This window comes from Acartia tonsa, chromosome 10 (genome assembly GCF_053477335.1).
Source record: "Acartia tonsa isolate MP-2025a chromosome 10, ASM5347733v1, whole genome shotgun sequence".
NCBI lineage: Eukaryota > Metazoa > Arthropoda > Copepoda > Calanoida > Acartiidae > Acartia > Acartia tonsa.
In genome coordinates, this window is record NC_137269.1 from 2,573,942 (window position 1) to 2,595,825 (window position 21,884).

The 21,884-nt window shown below is 33.8% G+C and overlaps 1 protein-coding gene across 1 annotated transcript; it reads right to left on the reverse strand.

Annotated features, from left to right (window-relative positions):
* Nucleotides 1–19,869: 19,869 nt before the first annotated feature.
* Nucleotides 19,870–21,643, reverse strand: LOC145330900 (uncharacterized). Its single transcript, XM_080175566.1, has one exon. The coding sequence runs from the start codon at nt 21,306–21,308 to the stop codon at nt 20,130–20,132; it is 1,179 nt and encodes a 392-aa protein (XP_080031692.1). The 5' UTR covers nt 21,309–21,643; the 3' UTR covers nt 19,870–20,129.
* Between the last annotated feature and the right edge of the window lie 241 nt (nt 21,644–21,884).

The following is a 21,884-nucleotide window of genomic DNA, read 5'->3' on the forward strand; positions in this document are numbered from 1 at the left end:
TACTGGAAATAATTTGTTTCTTTTCGCCACGATTTTCAATAAACGTTTATAACTTGAAAAGTTTTAAAGAATTTGTGACGTTGAAGTTTTTATTGCACAATATTGTTAAAACAAGAAATTTTATTTTAATAAGGAGCGCAGCAATAAAAAGAAAGCATAGAACAACATTTTTTCATTAAAGAACATGTTATTTACAGAAAAAAATTACTAAATTACTTTTCAATATCTAAAAATAAAATAGCTTAAACCCATCCCAGGACCTATGGGAAGCCTTTCTTTAAAAAAAGTAACTCATTTTAATTCAGTGATTATTGAAATCTTAAGCTTCTCACAAAAAAAAAACTTTTCGCCCCTAGCCTCTAGGGGCTTTGCCCTAAAAAGAAATTGAAAAACAAATTTTTTTTTTGAGGGTGGTGGGGATTGAAAATAGCTTAAAACCACCACAGGACCAGTAGATGAATTCCTGAAGAGTATAATAAAATCGGTTCAGTGGTTATACCAAAATCTTAACCTCCAGACGGACGAACGGACAGACATCAAGCTACTTTGTATTATAGAAGATATATTATCTAGAAGATCTGAACTTTATATGAAGTGTTGGTGTGCTTCGCAAAATTATACAACATTAAAAATTAAAATATAATTAATCACGAAACTTCTCAAGTAAAATTTAAATTATCAAAACTATTTACATTTTGATTTTTTATGTGTGTATTTTGTAAGCTTTATAATTTAGTGAAGGACCTTGCTAAACTCTTAACCGATATTGTTCTTCTTTACAGCAAAGCTTATTATACGTCCTCAGATGGTTTTAGGCTTTTTTGTAATCCCATTAAAAAGCAAAGATTTTCTATATTTAGGATCGGTTTGTGCGTCCGTCAGTTCTTAACGTGAAATTTTGACATTCTACTTTCTTATGTTGTATAATTAGCCTATAAGGGATTTTTGTCTCTCCATTAAGATCTCATTAACGACTGAGTTCTCTATATTTTTTTTTTTATATTTAATAGAACTAACTAGCGACTACGCCCCTAGCATCTAGGGGTTATGTATTCTTAAGTGGAGAAATCATTCAGTATTTGAGTATTTTTGTAATAAAAAACCTTACTACTTTATAAAAATACTAGCGGTTGCGCACCTAGCATTCTAGCTCTGTATTCAAAGGGTAGTATAGGGCAAAAAATAGCCTAAAACCATCCCAGGACCTGTGTGAAGCTTCCTTATAAAGGAGAACTTTATCAGATTAGTAGTTATTGAAATCTTAAGCTTCAGACAAAAAACCTTAGTACTTTAAATAATAGGATGAAATAGGATAGTATTTTATTGAAAATCTTCTTATTATAACAAGGACAATCCTAATTAAACTTCATAAGTAGCGTAGCTTAATATCATTTCGTCGGAGGTCGATGGTCCAATTATGAGGTTAAGCACCAAAAAAATTATTTTAAAAAAAATTTAAAACAAAAATTTGTTAGTTAATACATTTGCAAATTATGTAAATCCTTATAATAAAGTAACAGGATCTCTGTCTTTCAGTCTATTTGTACCGAAAGATCTCGCTAAACGCGAAACCGATAGAGTTCTCCTTTACAGGGTAGCTTTTCATATGTCTTGGAAGGGTCTTGGGAGGGTACCGCAACCCTTTTAAGAGAAATCGCCCCAAGAAAAAATGACACTCTACCCTCCACCCCTAAACAACTATTTATTTTCCTTTATCTATATGTAGACGAGCGGATGTGCCCTAGAGGCCTCTAGTGGCACTTGAGGAGGGGGGAGTTTAATCCCATTTTTTAATTTTGATTTTTTTTTAAGTAAAGAAAAATTCTTTGGGGTGTGCATTTTTTTCTAGAGGCGATTTTTCTTGGGAGGGTGGTGGTATCCTCCCTCAAAATAGTTATAAACCTTCCGAGGATATTTGAGAACCTACCCTGTTAAGGAGAACTTATTCGGTTCAGCGGTTACCGAGATCCTTCAGTACAAACAAACAAAGAAACAGACAGACATCGTCCTACTTTGTATTAAGTATTTCTAGAGTAGCTGCGCTATTTCGAATTTGTATCAGAACGTTTCAGTGATGATTGTGTTTCAAAGAGCAGTATGCAAGTTTCTAACGCTATTCTCATAATCAGTATTACAGCAGGGTCATATCATAGCATAGACTAAAATTGTATTGTGATTATATAAATATAATTACTATGGAAAAAGCCCATAGTCAGAAGTAATACTCATTAACATGAATTCTTTCTTAAAAATTCTAAAAGCTGTCTTTTTCATATTTTATATTTTTAAATTTGGGCATGAAAATTTAAACAAAGTCATGGAATCAAAAAGATATAAGTTACCAATACAAATACAATTAAAATTACTATAACAATAAATAACCTAATTCCTAATCAGTTCTGATCACTATGGATCTGTCTACTTTGCCCAAAATGTTTTATTCGGGGTAGTTATTTCAACAATCAATTCTACAAAAAATCTTGAAACCTCATAAAGTAAGGTGGAAGAATATTTTTTTTTTTATGTAATTGAAGAGGGGTTGGGAAAGCCGGGGAGGAAAAGGGGAAGGGGGTTGTGGGGAAATTTTCCTTTAGAATTGTTTGTCAGAATCACATTCCCTTTTCTCTGGTTTTATTATGTTTTTTTTTCAGTGTCGAAGATACTTTTTAACTACAAATATCAGTCTGTATGTCCTTCTGTCTTAAATATAATAAGGGAAACGGCTGATTTTATTATTTTTTTTTTGGGGGGGGGGGGGGGGTAGGGATTCCTTATGCCTGCTAATTGTCGGACAGTCTACAAATATAAAGCTATCATGATTCTAATTACCAAAACCACAAAACATCTGCTTTATAATTCACTTTGTCCGTTGTTCCCTTCTTGATTCTTTCATGCTTAAGGAGCTTGATGTATATGTGTAATGTTTATGTCCTTTAGGATCTTGTAAATGGCCACACTGATAGCTTCTAAATTTTTATAAAAGCTTAGTATTAGTCCAGGGCAGATTTAGGGCTAGTTTATAGTAGCCCCCCCCCCCCCCTACCCCAACCTACTATTTATCAAATTAATTCTAGGTGCATTGGCTTGGATGGATTATTAAGCCTTATCTTGGAGCAATGCAAAGAGTTTATATAGGAAAATTTTAATGCAAAAGATAGCTTTTTGTAGAAAACTGAGTGAAAAAATTCGTCCAAGGCACCTTCAGGCAAGAAACGTTTGTGTTCGGTTTTAGTGTGTCTGTGTGTGTGTGTGTGTGTGTGTGTATGTATGTGTGTGTATGTGTGTGGGTGTATGTGTATGTATGTATGTGTGTGTGTGTGTGTGTGTGTGATTGAGTTTATGTTTGTGTGTGCGTGCAGGGAGGGAGGAGACAATGGGGTGTTTATTATTCTAGTTCCCAAATTTTTACAAATATGTTTTCTTATTCGTTGGCATAACAACTTTGTGGACTTTTATTGAATTATAATTGGTTAGTTCTTTTTTAACCATTAATTTTAATTACTAAAAAAGCTTTTTTGTTATCGTTTGTGGGTGTGTGTATTGAATTTTGATTGGTTGGTTCATAAAGCTGAGTGTCCAAACGTATCAACCACTAATTGTAATCTACAGAAGGGGCAATTACTTGTATTATCATTGGTGGTGTACATAACTAATTGCCCATTGTCTTATCCCTTTAGATCCCTGGCGTGTGTGTGTTGGTGTGTCTGTGTGTGTGTGTGGGTGTGTGTGGTTGTGTGTGTGTGTGTGTATGTATGTGTGTGTCTGTTTTTATGTTTGTGTGTGCGTGCAGGGAGGGAGGAGACAATGGGGTGTTTATTATTCTAGTTCCCAAAATTTTATAAAAAAAATTCTTATTCGTTGGTTTAACAACTTAGTGGACTTTTATTAAATTATAATTGGATAGTTCTTTTTTAACCACTAATTTTGATAACTAAAAAAGCTTTTTTGTTATCGTTTGTGGGGGTGTGTATTGAATTTTGATTGGTTGGTTCATAAAGCTGAGTGCCAACACGTATCAACCACTAATTGTAATCTACAGAAGGGGCAATTACTTGTATTATCATTGGTGATGTACATAACTAATTGGCCATTGTCTTATCCCTTTGGATCCCTGGCGTATGTGTGTGTGTGTGTGTGTGTGTGTGTTATCCTAACGACACACAAACGTAAAAAAACTCACACACACATAAATTTTAGAACACATAAACAAATTTAGAGCTGTTTTTAAAACGATAGAATTATTATATATTTTTATACTAATTTTCTTTTTTTTAAATCATCAAAAGATTCAGCAGTTTCAAAGATATTATTGAACACAAATATGAACACAATAATTTGCTTTTTTTCTGCTTATAAATCTTTCTATCTAACTTTTATGTATATTGCTAAAAATTTATCGACATATATCTATCTATCTATTTTGGGTTTATCAATATTTTCTATAAATCTTATATTTAACTAAATAGATGCTGCGCCCCTTGCATCTGGCTCATCTGTATCTAAAGGGGTAGTAAGGGGTAGAAAAATAGCCTAAAACCATGTCAATACTTACATTTCAAATAGCCTTAATCATGGAAATTTAACATATCGGTTCATCGGTTTGCGTGATCTTAACGAACAAACAAAATTCTTACTAATTTTATTTAATCTATCTATCTATCATGCTGCTTAATATCTATTATCTATCTATCTATCTTTAAATGCGTGTCTATAGCTATCCAAGGTGTTTTCATGATTGAACGAAAATATTGTGTTAGTAAATTAAAGTTTTTCATATTCAAGTAGGAAACATTAAGCTTCAAATTACACTGGTACCCAAAGAATTAAAGCTTATTAGCTTACAATTTTTTGGGTACTTTCATAAATCTTTTAAATAAAAAATCTAATATACAGAATGGATAATTTTGTTTCTTATTACAGGGTATGTACTTTAATTTATCGTCCATTGTATTATCTTTTGGGATTCCTTGATAACCAAGTATTATACATTTTAGTCTTTTTAAGTTTAGCTAAATTTTTTGACAATGCTTTTCGTGTTAGCGAATTAACACCATTCTCAAATACTATACAACACACCCAAAAAAAACTACAATCTGTATAAATAAATTGCACTTAACAATAGAATTATGAGGGAAGAAGACTAATGTATAGTAAAGAAATTGATCATAATGATAAAGGAACTATTAGATGGTTTCTTTATTAAGAAATTGTAACAGTTAAAACCTCATTAGAATCAGCTAAAATCTTTCTGTTAAAAAAGAATAAAAAAACAGGTAAGGTAGAATCTTAAACGGTTTTAAAAATCATTTATTTTTTTAAAAGTTTTAATCGCCGCCTGTTTATTCAGAACCAAAACTAGTTTAATAGATTTTTTTTACTAATTAAAGAATTTTATAAACATTACAAATAATAATGCACATAACAATTTAATTTTTTTTTACTCTGCATTTGAGAAAATTATTTTAGATTCCAACATTATCTTTTAAAAAAATGTAATCAAATATTTGTTATTTAAGAACTGATTACTTAAGTGTACGCAAACCAGATTCTTTAATTAAAAGAAGATATTTAAAGAAAATTAAATAGGTTTGTGCATGGTATGTCTTTTAAGATCTCGTCAACATATAGAATAATAATTTATGCTCAATTTTCAGGAAGTGTTCATATCGGCTTGTAGTTTTTTTTTCATATTGGAAGATATCAGTACGTAAAATATATAAACCGACGAAAGAAAAAATGAAAGAAAAAACACTCAATTATCATATGTTATATTTTTTTAATCTTTCATATTAGGGTTACTCTCATCCACCTTTTTAGCGAATCCTCTAAAAACTTGGACTAAAGCCATTAGCTTTTAAAAAATGCATCGTGACAATTAATTTCAAAATTAAAATTGCACTTATAAAAAATGGAAAGGGATTAGACTCGTTTTTTATTATTTAAGTTTGATAGTTTTCCCCCTTTTTTTTTCTATTTTTTTAATGTATAAAAATCTATAAAGAACTAAGGAGTAGTGTTCCTAACATCACTCTCGCACTAAATTTGAAAACTATTGAAACGAATTGATCTATGGGTTTTAATTAAGAAATTCGACCGTTTATAGCCGACTTTTTTATTGGGAAGAAATAAAAAAATAAGGCCTTTCATACCAAAATGTGTACAGTTTCTACCCAATAGCAGGTCTGCTGGGTTCTCACAGGGATTTTTTATTGGCGGAGCCTGATTACCTCTCTTTCTTAGTACCTTTATTCACTTAACAGTATCACAAATATAGATAGATAGATAGATAGATAGATAGATAGATAGATAGATAGATAGATAGATAGATAGATAGATAGATAGATAGATAGATAGATAGATAGATAGATAGATAGATAGATAGATAGATAGATAGATAGATAGATAGATAGATAGATAGATAGATAGATAGATAGATAGATAGATAGATAGATAGATAGATAGATAGATAGATAGATAGATAGATAGATAGATAGATAGATAGATAGATAGATAGATAGATAGATAGATAGATAGATAGATAGATAGATAGATAGATAGATAGATAGATAGATAGATAGATAGATAGATAGATAGATAGATAGATAGATAGATAGATAGATAGATAGATAGATAGATAGATAGATAGATAGATAGATAGATAGAAAGATAGATGGATAGATTTTCTATAAAATAGATATCCTTGGAAACTGCTAAATAAACAGTGCTTTCCCTTTCTGTTAAGTTATGCACAAACAAGGATGACAACAATCTTAAACATGAAGAACATTTGAAATCACAGAGTAGCTTCATACCTTAAACCAGAAAAAAAAATATTGGGTGCTTTTCCTGAAAATGCCTAGTAAGCACAACAGAGAACAAATCAACTCACCCACCCACTCAAAAAAAATATAATAAGAGGGAGAAAGTGAATTCTTCATACTTGTTATTATAGATTAATAAAAAAATATTGTTTGGAAAAGTTTGGACACTGATAGTGTATACGAATAACAAACGTGTAAACTTTGGAGACCAGTCGGATTTACAGTCCAATATCCCCTGCCTTTGCTGGTCCAGTCAGATGTACGGACCTTGATCTTTTTTTATAGAGTAGCAGCCCTACTAGAATTCGTACAAAATATTTGGTGTTTTCTCTCAAATTGCCAGGTGAAGCACAGAACAACCCCCCACCCCCCTGTTCCTTTGCTTTTTTATTTGGGGAGGATAAAATTTTTATATGGTGTTTGGGGGGGTAGCGCCGCAAATTTTTTCCTGGGGGAGGTAATTACCCCCTCTGAAATTTGTCGGGGGAAGGGTTAAATACCCCCCCCCCCCCCATAGACTGTTGGGGTAAGGTAGGAGCAATTTTTATATGGAGGGGGTAAAATAGAAAAAAATTCGTTTGACGTCCCAGGGGGTAGGGGTAATCATCATTTACCCACCCCCTGGGACGTCCTTGATTGGGTACTAGAAAATTAAGGGTGGAGGGGAGGGGGAGTTTCATTGCTTGATAGGCACTTTTGAGGAAAAGCACAAAGTATTCTTTCAAACAATTTTATCTACTTTGAATTTGAGTAAAATTTTGTCTGAAAGAATTTTTAGATAATTTGAAATTGTTGAAATTGATGAAATAGTTCTACTTTTATCATACTTTCATGAGAATTAGTCAGGGAACAGACAAGAAAATATAATAGTTACTTAGCTCATGCTCAGATAGATAGTTCAAAAGAAAATGATAGATGTATAGATAGTTAGATATTTATATATATAGGTAGAAAGATATACATAGATATTATATAGATAGATAGGTAGATAAATATAGATAGATATATAGTTAAATAGAAGGATAAACAGAAAGAGATAGTTAGATAGATAGATAAATAGACAGATAGATAGATAAATAGTTAGTTAGATAGATAGATAGATAAAGAAAAGAGATAGAAAGATAGATTAGATGGTAATTATTTCCACATATGATGCAAAATTCAACTCCTCGTTAAAAAGGAGTTTTTAAAAACCAACAAACAAAATAGGCTAAAACCTTCTAAAATGAATTAGCTTTCTTAAAAGTTAGTTTTAGTTCTAGTGAAGTTTCCGAGATCTTTAGTTGCAGACAGAGAGTAAAGCACACATCTTGTTATTTTGGTGAATATAAAAATTTGAAACATTTAATGAACACCTTTTTTAGTCTTTTACATGTTTCATGGTGGGAACTAACAATTTAATGAATATATAAAATGCGTGGATAGTGTACCAAAATCTTGCTATTTCTAACTTGCTAATATACTCAACATTCACCCCTTTTATCCACTTCTCCTCCCTTCCTACTGGAGGAGCGAACTAGCCAATAAATGAGGACTATTGTAGCAACCTAAGTTGACGACAAAATTTTCTATGTCATATTTTCACTTATTCTATGTCATAATATCCACATATTCTATGTCATAATATCCACATATTCTATGTCATATTATCCACAATCCACATATTCTATGTCACATTATCCACATATTCTATGTCATATTATCCACATATTCTATGTCATAATATCCACATATTCTATGTCATAATATCCACATATTCTATGTCATAATATCCACATATTCTATGTCATAATATCCACATATTCTATGTCATATTATCCACATATTCTATGTCATAATATCCACATATTCTATGTCATAATATCCACATATTCTATGTCATATTATCCACATATTCTATGTCATATTATCCACATATTCTATGTCATAATATCCACATATTCTATGTCATAATATCCGCATATTCTATGTCATTATATCCACATATTCTATGTCATAATATCCACATATTCTATGTCATAATATCCACATATTCTATGTCATATTATCCACATATTCTATGTCATAATATCCACATATTCTATGTCATAATATCCACATATTCTATGTCATATTATCCACATATTCTATGTCATAATATCCACATATTATATGTCATAATATCCACATATTCTATGTCATAATATCCACATATTCTATGTCATAATATCCACATATTCTATGTCATAATATTCACATATTCTATGTCATATTATCCACATATTCTATGTCATAATATTCAAATATTCTATGTCATAATATCCACATATTCTATGTCATAATATCCACATATTATATGTCATAATATCCACATATTCTATGTCATAATATCCACATATTCTATGTCATAATATCCACATATTCTATATCCTTTAACAAGAACCAGGCACATGTAGTCTAAAAAACAAAGAACAATTATGCTTAGCTGACTGATGGACAGACTGACATTTCGAATCCTCGCTGAAACTACGTCATAACTAAAGATGTTATTAGTAATTTTCTTGAGTTTTGAAATTGAAAATAATGGAGGTGTAGTTTTTCATGTGTTTGTTTTTTACTTCAGGTTAGGTTATATTAGGGTAAGGGTAACCAAGCAGGTTTAGGGGCCCCGCAGGGATCAGGCTTAAAGAAGCATGGGGACAAAGTGTCTCAAAAAACAGCCATGTAACGTCATAAAAATGAGGGAGATGAGAGGAGAAGTGAGAAAGAAAATTTAAAAATATATGGATAATTTCTTAATTTTATGACGTCATATGGCTGATTTTTTTAAAACTTTGTCCCTCTACATAAAGAAGAACAACTCGTCTCCCCTCGTCCTTTTTTGATTTGTTAGAAAATAAGGGATAGTTTATTTGTAAAGAAAAGAAGAAGAAGATTAATCCACATTTTTCAGAATACAAATCTTATACATGAAAATTAGACTTTTAAGTAGTAGCGACACTTCTCAATAATCCATGGTTTCAGAATAAATTTAATTTTTTTAGATTTTTTGTAGTCATCTATTTATTATCAACCAACGGCTACGGCTTTTATTCTCACTTGAGAGATTTGTTGTTTTTAAGTTGAGTGTTCAAACGTTTCAACAACTAATTGTAATCTACAGAAGTGTTAATTTTGTGTATCATCATTGGGGATGTACATCAATTTATCGACCATTGTCTTATCCCTCTAGATCCCTTACAAATTATACATGGATGTTGTCATCCTTGTTTGAAAATTGCAATATAAACATACACATTATAATTTACTTTTCTAAAGCCAAAATTAGTTTTAATCAATTTTATTAAATAAGTCTTAATTTGAGAATTCAGCTTAATCATCATAATAAAGTACTAGGATGTCTGTTTTTCTGTCTTACCGAAGGATCTCGCTAACTGCTGAAACGGTATGGTTCTTATTACCTTTGTAGTTTCTCTTAGATCCAGGGAAGGTTTATAACTATTATGAGGGAGGGTACCACCACCCTCCCAATATAAATCGCCCCTAGAAATTTTTTTTTACTTTTTCTTTTTAAATCTATAATAAAAATTGGGTTATAGCTCCAACCTCTTCAAGTGTCCCTAGAGGCCTATAGGGGCGTAACCGTCTTGGACAAAGTGGTATCTCCCCCTCTCAAACTTTGAAACCATTTATTTTACCCCCGGCCATAAAAAACAGCTTTGGCGTTCTTGCTTGTTTTAACCTTAAATAATCCTAATTAGCAATTATATAGTTAATATGATTAGGCTGTATAAATAGGCGGAGATTTGACAAAGCTTGGGTTATTCTACCCATTTTCCTTGGCCGGTTTAGTAGCGGATCTACTTCAAATGTTCGTCTGTCCGTCTGAATCGTGAACGTTTCAGCTCTCATTTGAGATAGACAGCTGAGCTGTATCTTTAAATCATTTTAATTGTGCGACAAATCGGGGTGAGCCAACTTTCCACCAATGAGAGCACAGCATTTTACGAAATGCCGCGCTGTGATTAACTGAAATTCGGCGCACCCGGATTTGGCGCACCATTGAAATGATTTAAAGATCCAGCTCTGGTTAGTCTGAGTATGTAACTGTCTTTCTGTAGCTTAAGATCTCGCAAACCGCTGAACCGATATGGTTCTTCTTTACAGTAAAGCTTCAAGTAAAGGTTTTATATATATTATTGGGGAAGGTAACTCCACCCACCAAAAAAGAAATATATTTTTACTTTTTCTTAACCCCCCTTCCCCCCCCCCCCCACCCACCTCTATTACTGTTAGTTTTTAAAAGTATTTTTAATTATTACTATATTACAGTTTGCTGTTATTTTTGAAATTTATTATCATTGCTACGCTACTCATGAATATAATTGTTACTGTTTCCAAATTATGTTTAATACCCCCACCCCCCTTCTTCCAAACCTAAAATAATCATAGCATATGTCTGTTTAGAAAAGGGGCGGAGATTTTATTATTAAATATTGTCATATCACTTCTAAAAAAACTATTTTGTCTCCCATATTTGCTTTATTTTCCTTACTCAACATCCATATATCTTACCCATATATATTATCTCTCTCTATATTATCTATCTGTCTTTCTCACTCTCTTTCGCTTTCTTTCTCTTGCTCTCTTTTCTCTTTATTTATCTAACTCTTTCTCTCTCTTTCTTTCCATCTCTTTCTCTTTCAGTCCCCCACTCTCTCTTTCTCTCTACTCTCTCTCTCACTTTCCCTCTCTCTCCTTCTCTCTCAGTCCCCCACTCTCTCTTTCTCTCTTTCCTTTTCTCTCTTTCTCCTTCTCTCTCTTTCTTTCTATCTCTCTCTATCTCTCCTAATTCCTAGAAATGGGCGGAGATTTTATAGCCCCACTTTCCTTTCTTTCCCTATATATTGTACATTTCCTCATTTCTAACGAATAAAATCACTTCACTCTTGCCTCTGGGGACCCCCCCCCCCCTTTAAAGGGCTATGGTTACCATGAACATTTAATTTAATTCCATTATACCAAACAGCTTAAAACTTGCCTGGAACCATTATCCCTAATCGGTGGTTTACAAGATTTGATTGGACATAAAGAAAGACATACAGCAATTTCAATGAATACTAGCAGCTGCGCTCTAGAGACCTCAATTTAATGAGGTTGGGGGGGGGGAGAACTTTTTGATAACTTTAGTTTTGAGAAGAGATAAAAAAAAACAAGTTCTTTTGGGTAAAAAATAGTTAAAAACCTTTCTTGGTCTATAAGAAGATTCATTGTGAAAAAAAGCTAAATTGTTCTAGCAATTACCGAGATATTAAGGCACACGTGTACCCTACAGACAGACAGATAAACATCATGTTACTTTTATATCATGAATTCTTAAGATACTAAATATCTTGTTAAAATTTTCATTTGAAAAATATATTTTTTGTATTTTGATTAAATGGAAAATAACTAACATACAATCAATTCAAAGGATAATTAAAATTTTAAATATTAGTTTGGTTATTTTTGTATAAAACAAGGATGACAACATCCATAAAAGTGAAGCTCTAAAACGGTAGGACAAAATGGTATTAGCACTTGTTTAGTGTCAGAACTGAATGATTAGAATATAAATGTATAAGAGTCAAGGCAAAGTTGTAAGTATATTTGTTGAAAAATTGTTTAATGCAAAAAAAATGTTTAAGGAGAACACAGTAATAGTGTCTGACTGATTATGACGTAACATAAAAAATTAGCCAATGAGAGGCCACTATAAATTTTACCATTGGTCAATAGCGGCCTCTCATTGGCTAATTTTTTTTTGTTACGTATTAATCAGTCAGACACTATTACTGTGTTCGTTTAAGGACATCCTTACATTTTTAGGACTTGATTATAGAGATGCGTCGCTTATAATATTGTACTTTGTTGTTCCAGGAATCAGTATACCAAAAATCAGATCAATCGGATAATTAGATAACATAAAATTTGTTGTTAAAAAAGTGAAAAAATCCCCATGCAATATTTGAAATCGATAGGACAATTCTAACGTGCCTAAATTAATGAAAAAAGCTATCCGTCACGGACGGACGGACCGACCCTAATTTTAGAAAAGCTTCGCTTTTAACAAGGATGACAACATCCATAACACAGTGAATCTAAACAAATCAAACAGAACAGACAATCGAACATAGTGACCATTTTAAAAATCTAATTGTTTAAAATGAACATATGGAATTTTTTGACACCCTTGTTGAGTTGCCACGCTTTCTAAATTGTACCTAACTGTTTCAGGAATCATCATGCAATTTTTTTAATTGTTGGGTCGATTTTAACATGTCTAAATTAATTATCAGAGCTATAAAGCCTTGAATAATTAACAAAATTTTTAAATATTTTAAGGGGTTTCTTTACCCCTTCCCCTTTTAAACTGAAGGGCGAAACGCAAGTACGTATTATCATAGCTTCTATTAAAACAAAAAAATAATATCTCATACTTCAAATGTACATGATTTATATTCCTTAATTCGTAATTTATCTATTATAAACATTTTAAAATACATAAATTCATAGTTTGTTTCATGTTTAACTCGAAATAAATCATATAAAAACAAACAACGTATTAGCATAGCGTTAAAAGAAACGAAATAATTTAAATCTAATACAAGCAGCTGAAAACTAAAATAATTATTATATCATCCTGCATTTGTCATATCCTAACAAGGATCACAAAATCCTTAAACGCATAGCTTAACAAACGAACGTTAGTAAAAAAATTAAAAATCAAATAAAAAATAAAAAATAGCTTGAATATAAATATACATGCGTGATTATAGGAGGTCTTCGCTTTTTTTTTACTGTAATACGAATCATAGATATTAGAATAGTTATAGCATTTCAAAAGTTTTTTTGTGTGAAATTTATAATTATAGAGTTGATGCGCTTTCTAAGATTTACCTGTTATAAGAATCATTGTGCAAAGTTTAGAATGAATAGAACGTCTCTAACATGATTAAATACCGTGACAGACGGACTAACCCTAATTGCATTAAAGCTTCGCTTTAAATACGAGAAAGCTAGAAAAATAGATAGATAAAACAATATCGATTTTTAACATAGATAGATAGGAGTATCACTTATATTGAAGATATATAATTAAATAGATAGATATATTATTTTATGAAATCAATAGATAGATATAAGTATCAATTAAATCCTTATAATAAAGTAACAGTATGTTTGTTTGTTTGTCTGTGTGTACCGAAGGATCTCGCTAACCGCTTTACATGGTAGCTTCGAATAGGTCCTGGAAAGGTTTATAACTATTTTGAGGGTGGGTACCAACAGCCTCCCACTAAATATTTTACCCTGTTCTTTTTAAAACATAATGGAAAATGTGCCCCTAGAGGCCTCTAGGTAGGGGGTTAACCGATAGTAGAAGATAAAAAGAATATATAATTAAATAGATAGCTATATTGATTTTTGAAATAGATGCATAGATTGGTACATAATTTAAATGCTATATAGATAAACTAGCGGTTGTGCCCCTAGCATCTGGGCAAATTTTTATTCTACGGGAAAGCAATGGAAAAAAAAATTCCTGAAAAACATCCCGGTCCAGGACTTAAATTTGAATTTTAAAAAATAGCCAAAAACAATTCCAGACCTATTTTAAGCTTCCCTAAAATAGAGAGCTCAAACAGTTCTGTAGTTATTGAAATCTAACGCTTCAGACAAAAACAAGGATGACAACATCCATAAGTAGCGAAGCTCAAAAATTTGGATTGTATATCAGGAAAAAAATACTATAAAGCAGTGTCATATAATAAATATTAATATTGGTAAAATAGGGAAATCATCACAACTTTAAAATCATGCAACCTTATAATCATGAAAACTTAAAAATCTAGGAATCGATCTAGCACCGCAATTAATAGACAAATCTTAATGAAACTTGATGGAAATATGTAGAACATGAGCATATTCAATCCCTGATAATTTTAACCGCCAATCCTGAATAGGAATTGAGAAAACCATGAAAACATAAAAAATCTAGGAATCGATCTAGCACCTCAATTAACAAACAAAATATTAATAAAACTTGGTGAAAATATGTAGAATATAAAATTAATTAATCCCTAAAATTTCAGCCCTTTATCTTGAAAAGGGGTTAAGAAAATCATGAAAACGAAAATCTAGGAATCGATCTAGCACCCCAAATAACAAACAGACGGACAAAACAATGTATATATTAGATGGGCATAAATAGTGGAAATCTTCACTAAAAATTTGAGCTGTCTATCTTGAATAGGAGCCGAGAAAATCACGTTTCCCCCAATTCATTAATTACGGACAGACGGACGGACATTGTGAATTATAGAGTAGCTTCGCTACTAAAAATTTACTACTATAAATACATTGACAAGTAAACCATATCATAGTTTAGCTTTATCTACTGGAGTACGATATGGGGTGTAAGAGGGTAAGACAACACCCCCATTAAGTTTGAAATTACGAAAGTCTGCTTCTCCCCCCCCCCCCCTCCCCACTGATGAAGCGCTGTGCACGTCATTGATTCTAGATATGCCTTTTCTACACGGTTTAGAACCGGTTTTTGTCTAGCGGAAATTGATTTTTTTTAAAGTGACATAATAGTTATTTCTCGTATTATAAACATCTTTCCGGCACCTCGGGGCTAAAAAAACTGGTTTTAATCTTAAGATTATACATTTTTATATTCGTAGAAAGCTAGATATAATACGATGCTAAACATAGTTTTTTCGTATGGATGAGAACCGGTTCCTATTAACCGGATTCGAATGAATACGAGAATAGTGATTTCTCGTATTATAAACAGCTTTCCGGCCCCTCGGGGCTAAAAAAACTGGTTTTAATCTTATGATTGTACATTTTTATATTCGTAGAAAGCTGGATATAATACGATGCAAGATATAGTTTTTCGTATGGATGAGAACCGGTTCCTATCAACCGGATTCGAATGAATATTAATGGATTTATTATTACTTGGATTCTTACACCAGAAAATCATGTACTCTAATGAATTGAACCCTGTATCATGCTAAAATAAAGATCTCCCCAATCCCCCCCCCCCCCCTCCTACTGGATAAACAAACTGACCAACGATTGAGAGGGGGTAACAGCAATCTCAATTGACAATAATTTTTCCCCTGTCATAATATCCACGTATATTCTACATCCATTAATATATTTTACATTTGGTGTAATTTAGGGTAAAAAAGATTAATTAAAAAATAGAAAGTTTCGTACATAGATAGATAAAAACAAGGATGACAGCATCCATAAGTAGTAAAGCGCAATGGAATAGACAAACGGACAAACCAATGTCTGTATGTGCATATCTCATAGGAATCTTCACTGAAAATTTTAGACGTTTAGCCTGTTTTGTGCCTAGGCATTCCACCCTATTTTAACTACAAAAGACTCGAACCCATTACTTTCCCGAGACAACGACCATAACGAATTAGATTTAAAGTCTCTAACCGAATAATAAAAATCTAATTTTCAGTTTGGAGAATCTTTAAAACAAACTACAGAAGCCTATGCCTCATAGAAGCCGAGTAAATCCTATTTTATTTTCGTTTGACCGACAGACGGACGGACAAAGTGAGATACAAATCAGATGCTTGTAAGTTCAGAGAATCCTCTATTATTTATCAGATGATTAAATTAGATTTTTTCTAAAAACGATTGTGAGAGACTTGTTGAATTGTAGAGTAGCTTCGCTATTCTAAAACTAAGTAAATCTAATGGTACGGTAATAAATGACTTTAATTGATAGATAGATAATTAGAAATATATATATATGTATATTATTAGATAGATAGATAGATAAAAACATGAAAGGGGGGGGGGGGACTGGGTAGAGACGATCTTCAACTTTAAAGTATAAAAAAAAGAATCGGGAGGAGGAGTTTTTTTTTCAAGAGTTATTGCTCTTGGGAGGCTGGTAGTAAACTCCCCTAAAACATTTTTAAACCTTCCGTACCTATAAGAAGCTTCACTGTACAGGAGAACCATATTGGTTCAGCGGTTAGCGAGATCCTAATCTACGGTCAGACATCTTGTTACTTTTTAATAAGGATTTTTATTAATAATTTACACGAATGAGGGGGTAGCACTAACCCCCCTCCCCCCTAACAACCCAACCCCAACAGCCCTAGATAGATAGTTATATAAATTTGTCAATACAATAAATAGATTGATATTATTAGAGAAAGCCTTCATCACCAGGAATTTAAGGATATGACAAAAATGAAAAAAAGAATAGTTATTTCTCGCATCGTATTATAAACGGCTTTCCGCGGATATAGAATGTACAATTATAAGATTAAAAATAGTTTTTTTAGGCCCGAGGTGCCGAAGGCACCGGCTAAAAAAACTGGTTTTAATCTTATGATTGTACATTTATATATTCGTAGAAAGCTGGATATAATACGATGCTAGACAAAGTTTTTTCGTATGGATGAGAACGAGAAAACAAATTCCAATATTGACAAACATGGCGTTATGATAGAGATGCTACACTTTAAAACCATTCTTAATCAACATAGGAATCTCCTGCTACAATATAAAGTACCTGCTAAATATGAAAGCAGTCTGTTGACATAAAATTTCAATATGTCGACTATGAATGACATAAAAATAGATGTTATTACTTGGATCTTACAGCTGGTTTTTATCTTCTCTAATAAAGTGAAACTTGTAGCTTGCTAAACTAAGGATTCTCCACTTCTAACCCCTATACCTCATCCTCTCATACTGGATGAACGAACTGACCAATAAACGAGTTCCATGTTAGCAACCTTAATTACATTCACTTAGTTTGATATCAAATAATTTCAGGAGAAAGGGAGGAATAATTTAAAATTTGCGGTTCCCCTTTACCTGCGTTAAAAACCATACAATGTTCTAGTTCTAAAGACATCGTAAGACACTACTATAACATCACAATGGATGTAGAATATACGTAGATATTGTAACAGGGGAATAATAGTCAAATTCCCGTCATTTATTGGTCAGTTCGTTCATCCAGTGAGAGGGGAGGAAATAGAGGGCAGGAGATAAAGGGGATTGGGTCGTTGATTAAAACCGCTACAAGTTTTTTTTAATAAGAGTACATGATAGCCTGAGGTGGATTCTTAAAAAAACTTTTTGGCTTACTGCCTCACTAAAATTAGTGAGACCCGCTAAAAAAATTTATGAAAAAAATAACATTAGTTTTTGTTTAATTTTTGTAGATTTTTAAGCAGTTTAGGAGGATTTTTCACAAAAATTTTTAGCGAGCCTCACTCATGTTAGTGAGGCAGTGAGCCAAAGTTTTTGAAGAATACACCACAACTGCACTAGTGTAATAATATATCACTTAGCATCACAACCCTGTCGAAACTTGTGTCGTTATTACGTCATTTAAGAGGATGATAAAAGTCCTTCCAGATTTTGACGTAAGAGTAGCCAATGAGAGGCCAGCATTAATTTTATACTGGCCTCTCATTGGCTATTCTATCGTATGACGTTATAATCTGTGAAGGCACTTTAATATACAATATATTCGTCGATATTATGTCAGAAATTACCACCTTTTTATTTGGGCCATAGTGTAGACGTAAATATTGACAGAAAAAAATATTTTAATAACAAGTCGATATTGTCATCCCCCCCCCCCCCCTTAGATGTAGGACTGTCATTCTAAGAAAATTAATGTCCCAAGAAACAGCTAAAGGCTACGCTATATGATTAGAAAGAAAAATATTTTGGAAACATTTTTAAAAATGAAGCTTTCAAATTAGCCCCCCTCCCCACTATAGAAATTTAAATTAAAGGCTTTCCAAAAGGTGCAAAATTTAGGTTATAGGCATGTGTACTCTTGCAGAAGTGGGGGAAGTCAACACCCCCTAAAATATTAAGATCCTGCCTTTCATGACCCCCTAAAGGTTTCACACTCCCCCCCCCCTGGCTAAACCCTGTGCACGCCACTTATTTCAGAATTAATTTCTTTTCTGTTAAGAGAGTGGGTGAATTATTAGTTTACCAGCGGCTTCGCCCCTAGTCTCTAGGGGCTTTGCCCTGTGAGAAAATTTCTGGTGCTCCGAACCCTACTACCCCAATTTTTTTTAGGGGGGGGGGAATTTCAAATTTTTGAGGGTGTCCCAATCCCCCAAGAAAATAGCTTAAAACTACCACAGGACAATTAGGTTTATACCTTTAGAGTAGAATCCGATCGGTTCAGTGGTTACCGAGATCTTAAGGGACAGACATCAGGCTACTTTGTATGAGATATGCTTTTACATTTTCACTGAAAATTGCTATTATTCTTGTTGCTGCGCTTATGGGCATATGTAATGCAAAACAAGAACAACATCTAAAAAAGCAAAGATCTTTAACGTCAATACAAACTATTAAAATTTGGCATTACAAGATCGTCTGATTAATGACTAATAAAGACCATAGATGCTTTTCTATTACCATAATTCCTTCTTGTTCTAGGAATCATTCCAAAATAATCATTGGTCTGAAAATATAAGAGTGGACAACACCTTGTAAGTTATAGGGATGCTACGCTTTCTAAATCGTGCCTCAATGTCACAGGAATCATAAAATGCTTTATAACCGATAGGACAATTCCAACTAGCTAGAATTAGAGAAAAAGAATCCGTTGAAAGGATGTTGTACATACCGACCAAGAATAGAGTGGCTTTGCAAATTATTTAATAAAAATTGCGTCATTATACAATAAGTTTACATCATTAAGTAAACCAGTATTAATAGGCGAAGTATTTCCAACAAGGATGACAATTTGAATAATGCGAAGCACATAACCTAAATTGATGTAAATCTAGAAACTAAAATATGTCTTCATATTTCAGGTTTAAAATGGAGGTCCATTCAATATTTTTGTCTTTTTTCATGGGGGGGGGGGGGGTTGACGATAAGTTGCAGCTGTCTATATTTTATAGTATCCGAGGAAATCTCCTAAACGTTTCAGTCTTACATACAGATGAATATTTCGAATTATAGAGTAGCTTTGCTACTAAATATAAAGCAAAACTTTTTAGCACAATAATTTTTATTAATATAAAAAGATGGTATAAAGAAAATATATATATAAGATATTTATACACAGATTAACAATGACAATTTTAATAGAAAATCACAGACACAGTTTAAAAAACGATCAATTACCACCGAAAAAAACACCATCAACGGCTTTTAGTTGGTTTGGCGACAACGTCATAAGCCTCCAGCTTTAGATTAGAAACTTTCACAGCGCAATACATTTTTAAAAAATTCGGGAGATCAAGCGCCGTTTTACCGCCGCACAAAATCTCGTTCTGGAGTCTGTTCCTTGCTCTGTGTGGATTCATAGCCTGTGTCTTCAGTTTTACCGCCGTCCGTTTCACGGCCTTTGCTATGGCAACTGCCGACAGCAACTGCTGCCTTTATGGCAGGGAAAAGATCCTGCTGGTCATTTGTGTCACCGCCGTTTATCAACTGCTGCTCATCCTCACTGTCCGACGATGATGTGGACCCGTTGGCGGTCCAAAAACTGCCGCTACCGCCAGCGGCAGTGGTACTTGTCCGCACCGACCGCTGTTTCCGCTTCAACCTGGCATTTTCCATGTGCAGGGCTTTGTTTTCCTTGGCCAACCGCCGAATTTCAGCCTGGAACACCTTAATTTTCTGTGCTGTTTCCGGCTCCATGGGAATCTCGCCGCGGGAAAACTCGTAGTCGACCTCGCCGGTCAGGGCCTTGACCGCCTCGCGGTCCTGGATCTCTTCCAGGCGCTTCTCCAGCGCCTCAACCTGTTTCTCCATGCCGAGGTACTCCAAGATAAGGCGGTCCTTCGGCATGCCCTCCAGTCTGTCCACACTACTCTGCTCATAATCCTTGCTGAACTCCTTCGTCAAGAACTCGCCTTCATCGTCCGGCGAGGAATAGAAATAATCCTCTTCGTCCTCAACACTGAAGGAGGATTGGCGGGAGCGGGAATTTCTCTCGCCGCAGCTAGAGCTTGCCCCGCCCGGGCTGGCGCCGCCGCCGTTGTCATGCAGCGCCTCGTCCAACAGGCGGACCGTATCGTCATTGGCATCGTTGATAAGAAACTGTGTACTATTGTAGGGCGCCAACATGTGACCCTTGGCCAACATTTTCTCTTTTGTCCGCTCCAGACGATTGCGGGTTCGCTCCTCATATTTCCGCCGCTCCACTTCTGTCATCTCATAATAGCCTTTGTGTTGACCGGAGCGTTTTTGGCGGCGGCGGCGTCTCCGCCGCTTTTGCTGCTGCTGTTGATTTGCAGATTTTTCACTTGATTCGCCATTTTCATTGTCATTGGTGTCAGCAAAATTGCCGCTCATCCGCCGTTTAGGCGGAGTTTCATAGTCTAAATCACTTGTGACCGCCGAATTTTCATTTTCCGCCGTTCTTTTCACACCCCTCGGTGAACTGTCCACCGGCGGCATAATGTTAAACACTTCAGTTGTCATTATAGCATCTATTAATTTCCGTGTCACGTTAAACGTTTGTACAATTGTCTTTGGCCCTTGCCACTCCAACACTTGTCTTATTGAATGCTAAAAATGACAAGTTTCAGAATATATATTTGTCACGCAATCTCTCCTCGCACAAAATATACTTGCTCTTATGCTGTAATGCCTTCAGCAAGAGGAGTTGTATTTGTTTCTTTGTCTGTCGAAGTAGTGTAACTACTTTCACGCTCCTCTGCTAGATGTGTCCGAACTAAATCGAGGTTTCTCAAAAACTGGCGAACTTTAAGTTATATAGAATAGAATATAGAAGAGTAGAATACTTGGCCCGCACTCCCTTTCAAGCTCCCCCCGCCCCTCGTCGTTGAGTCCCGCATTTCTCTCTCTTACCTTCTCTTTTCCCATTCAACTGCAGCCCTCCTTTCTCTTTCGCCAAAGTATTTTAATCCCCCACGCATTTATTTTCCTTTCCCCCAGCTCCTAAAAACTGCTCCCCCATACTTTGCCCTTTTAAGGCCAAAATTCTCTCTTATACCAGATTTTCCCCCTTTTCCCGCATTTGTTCCCCCCATACTC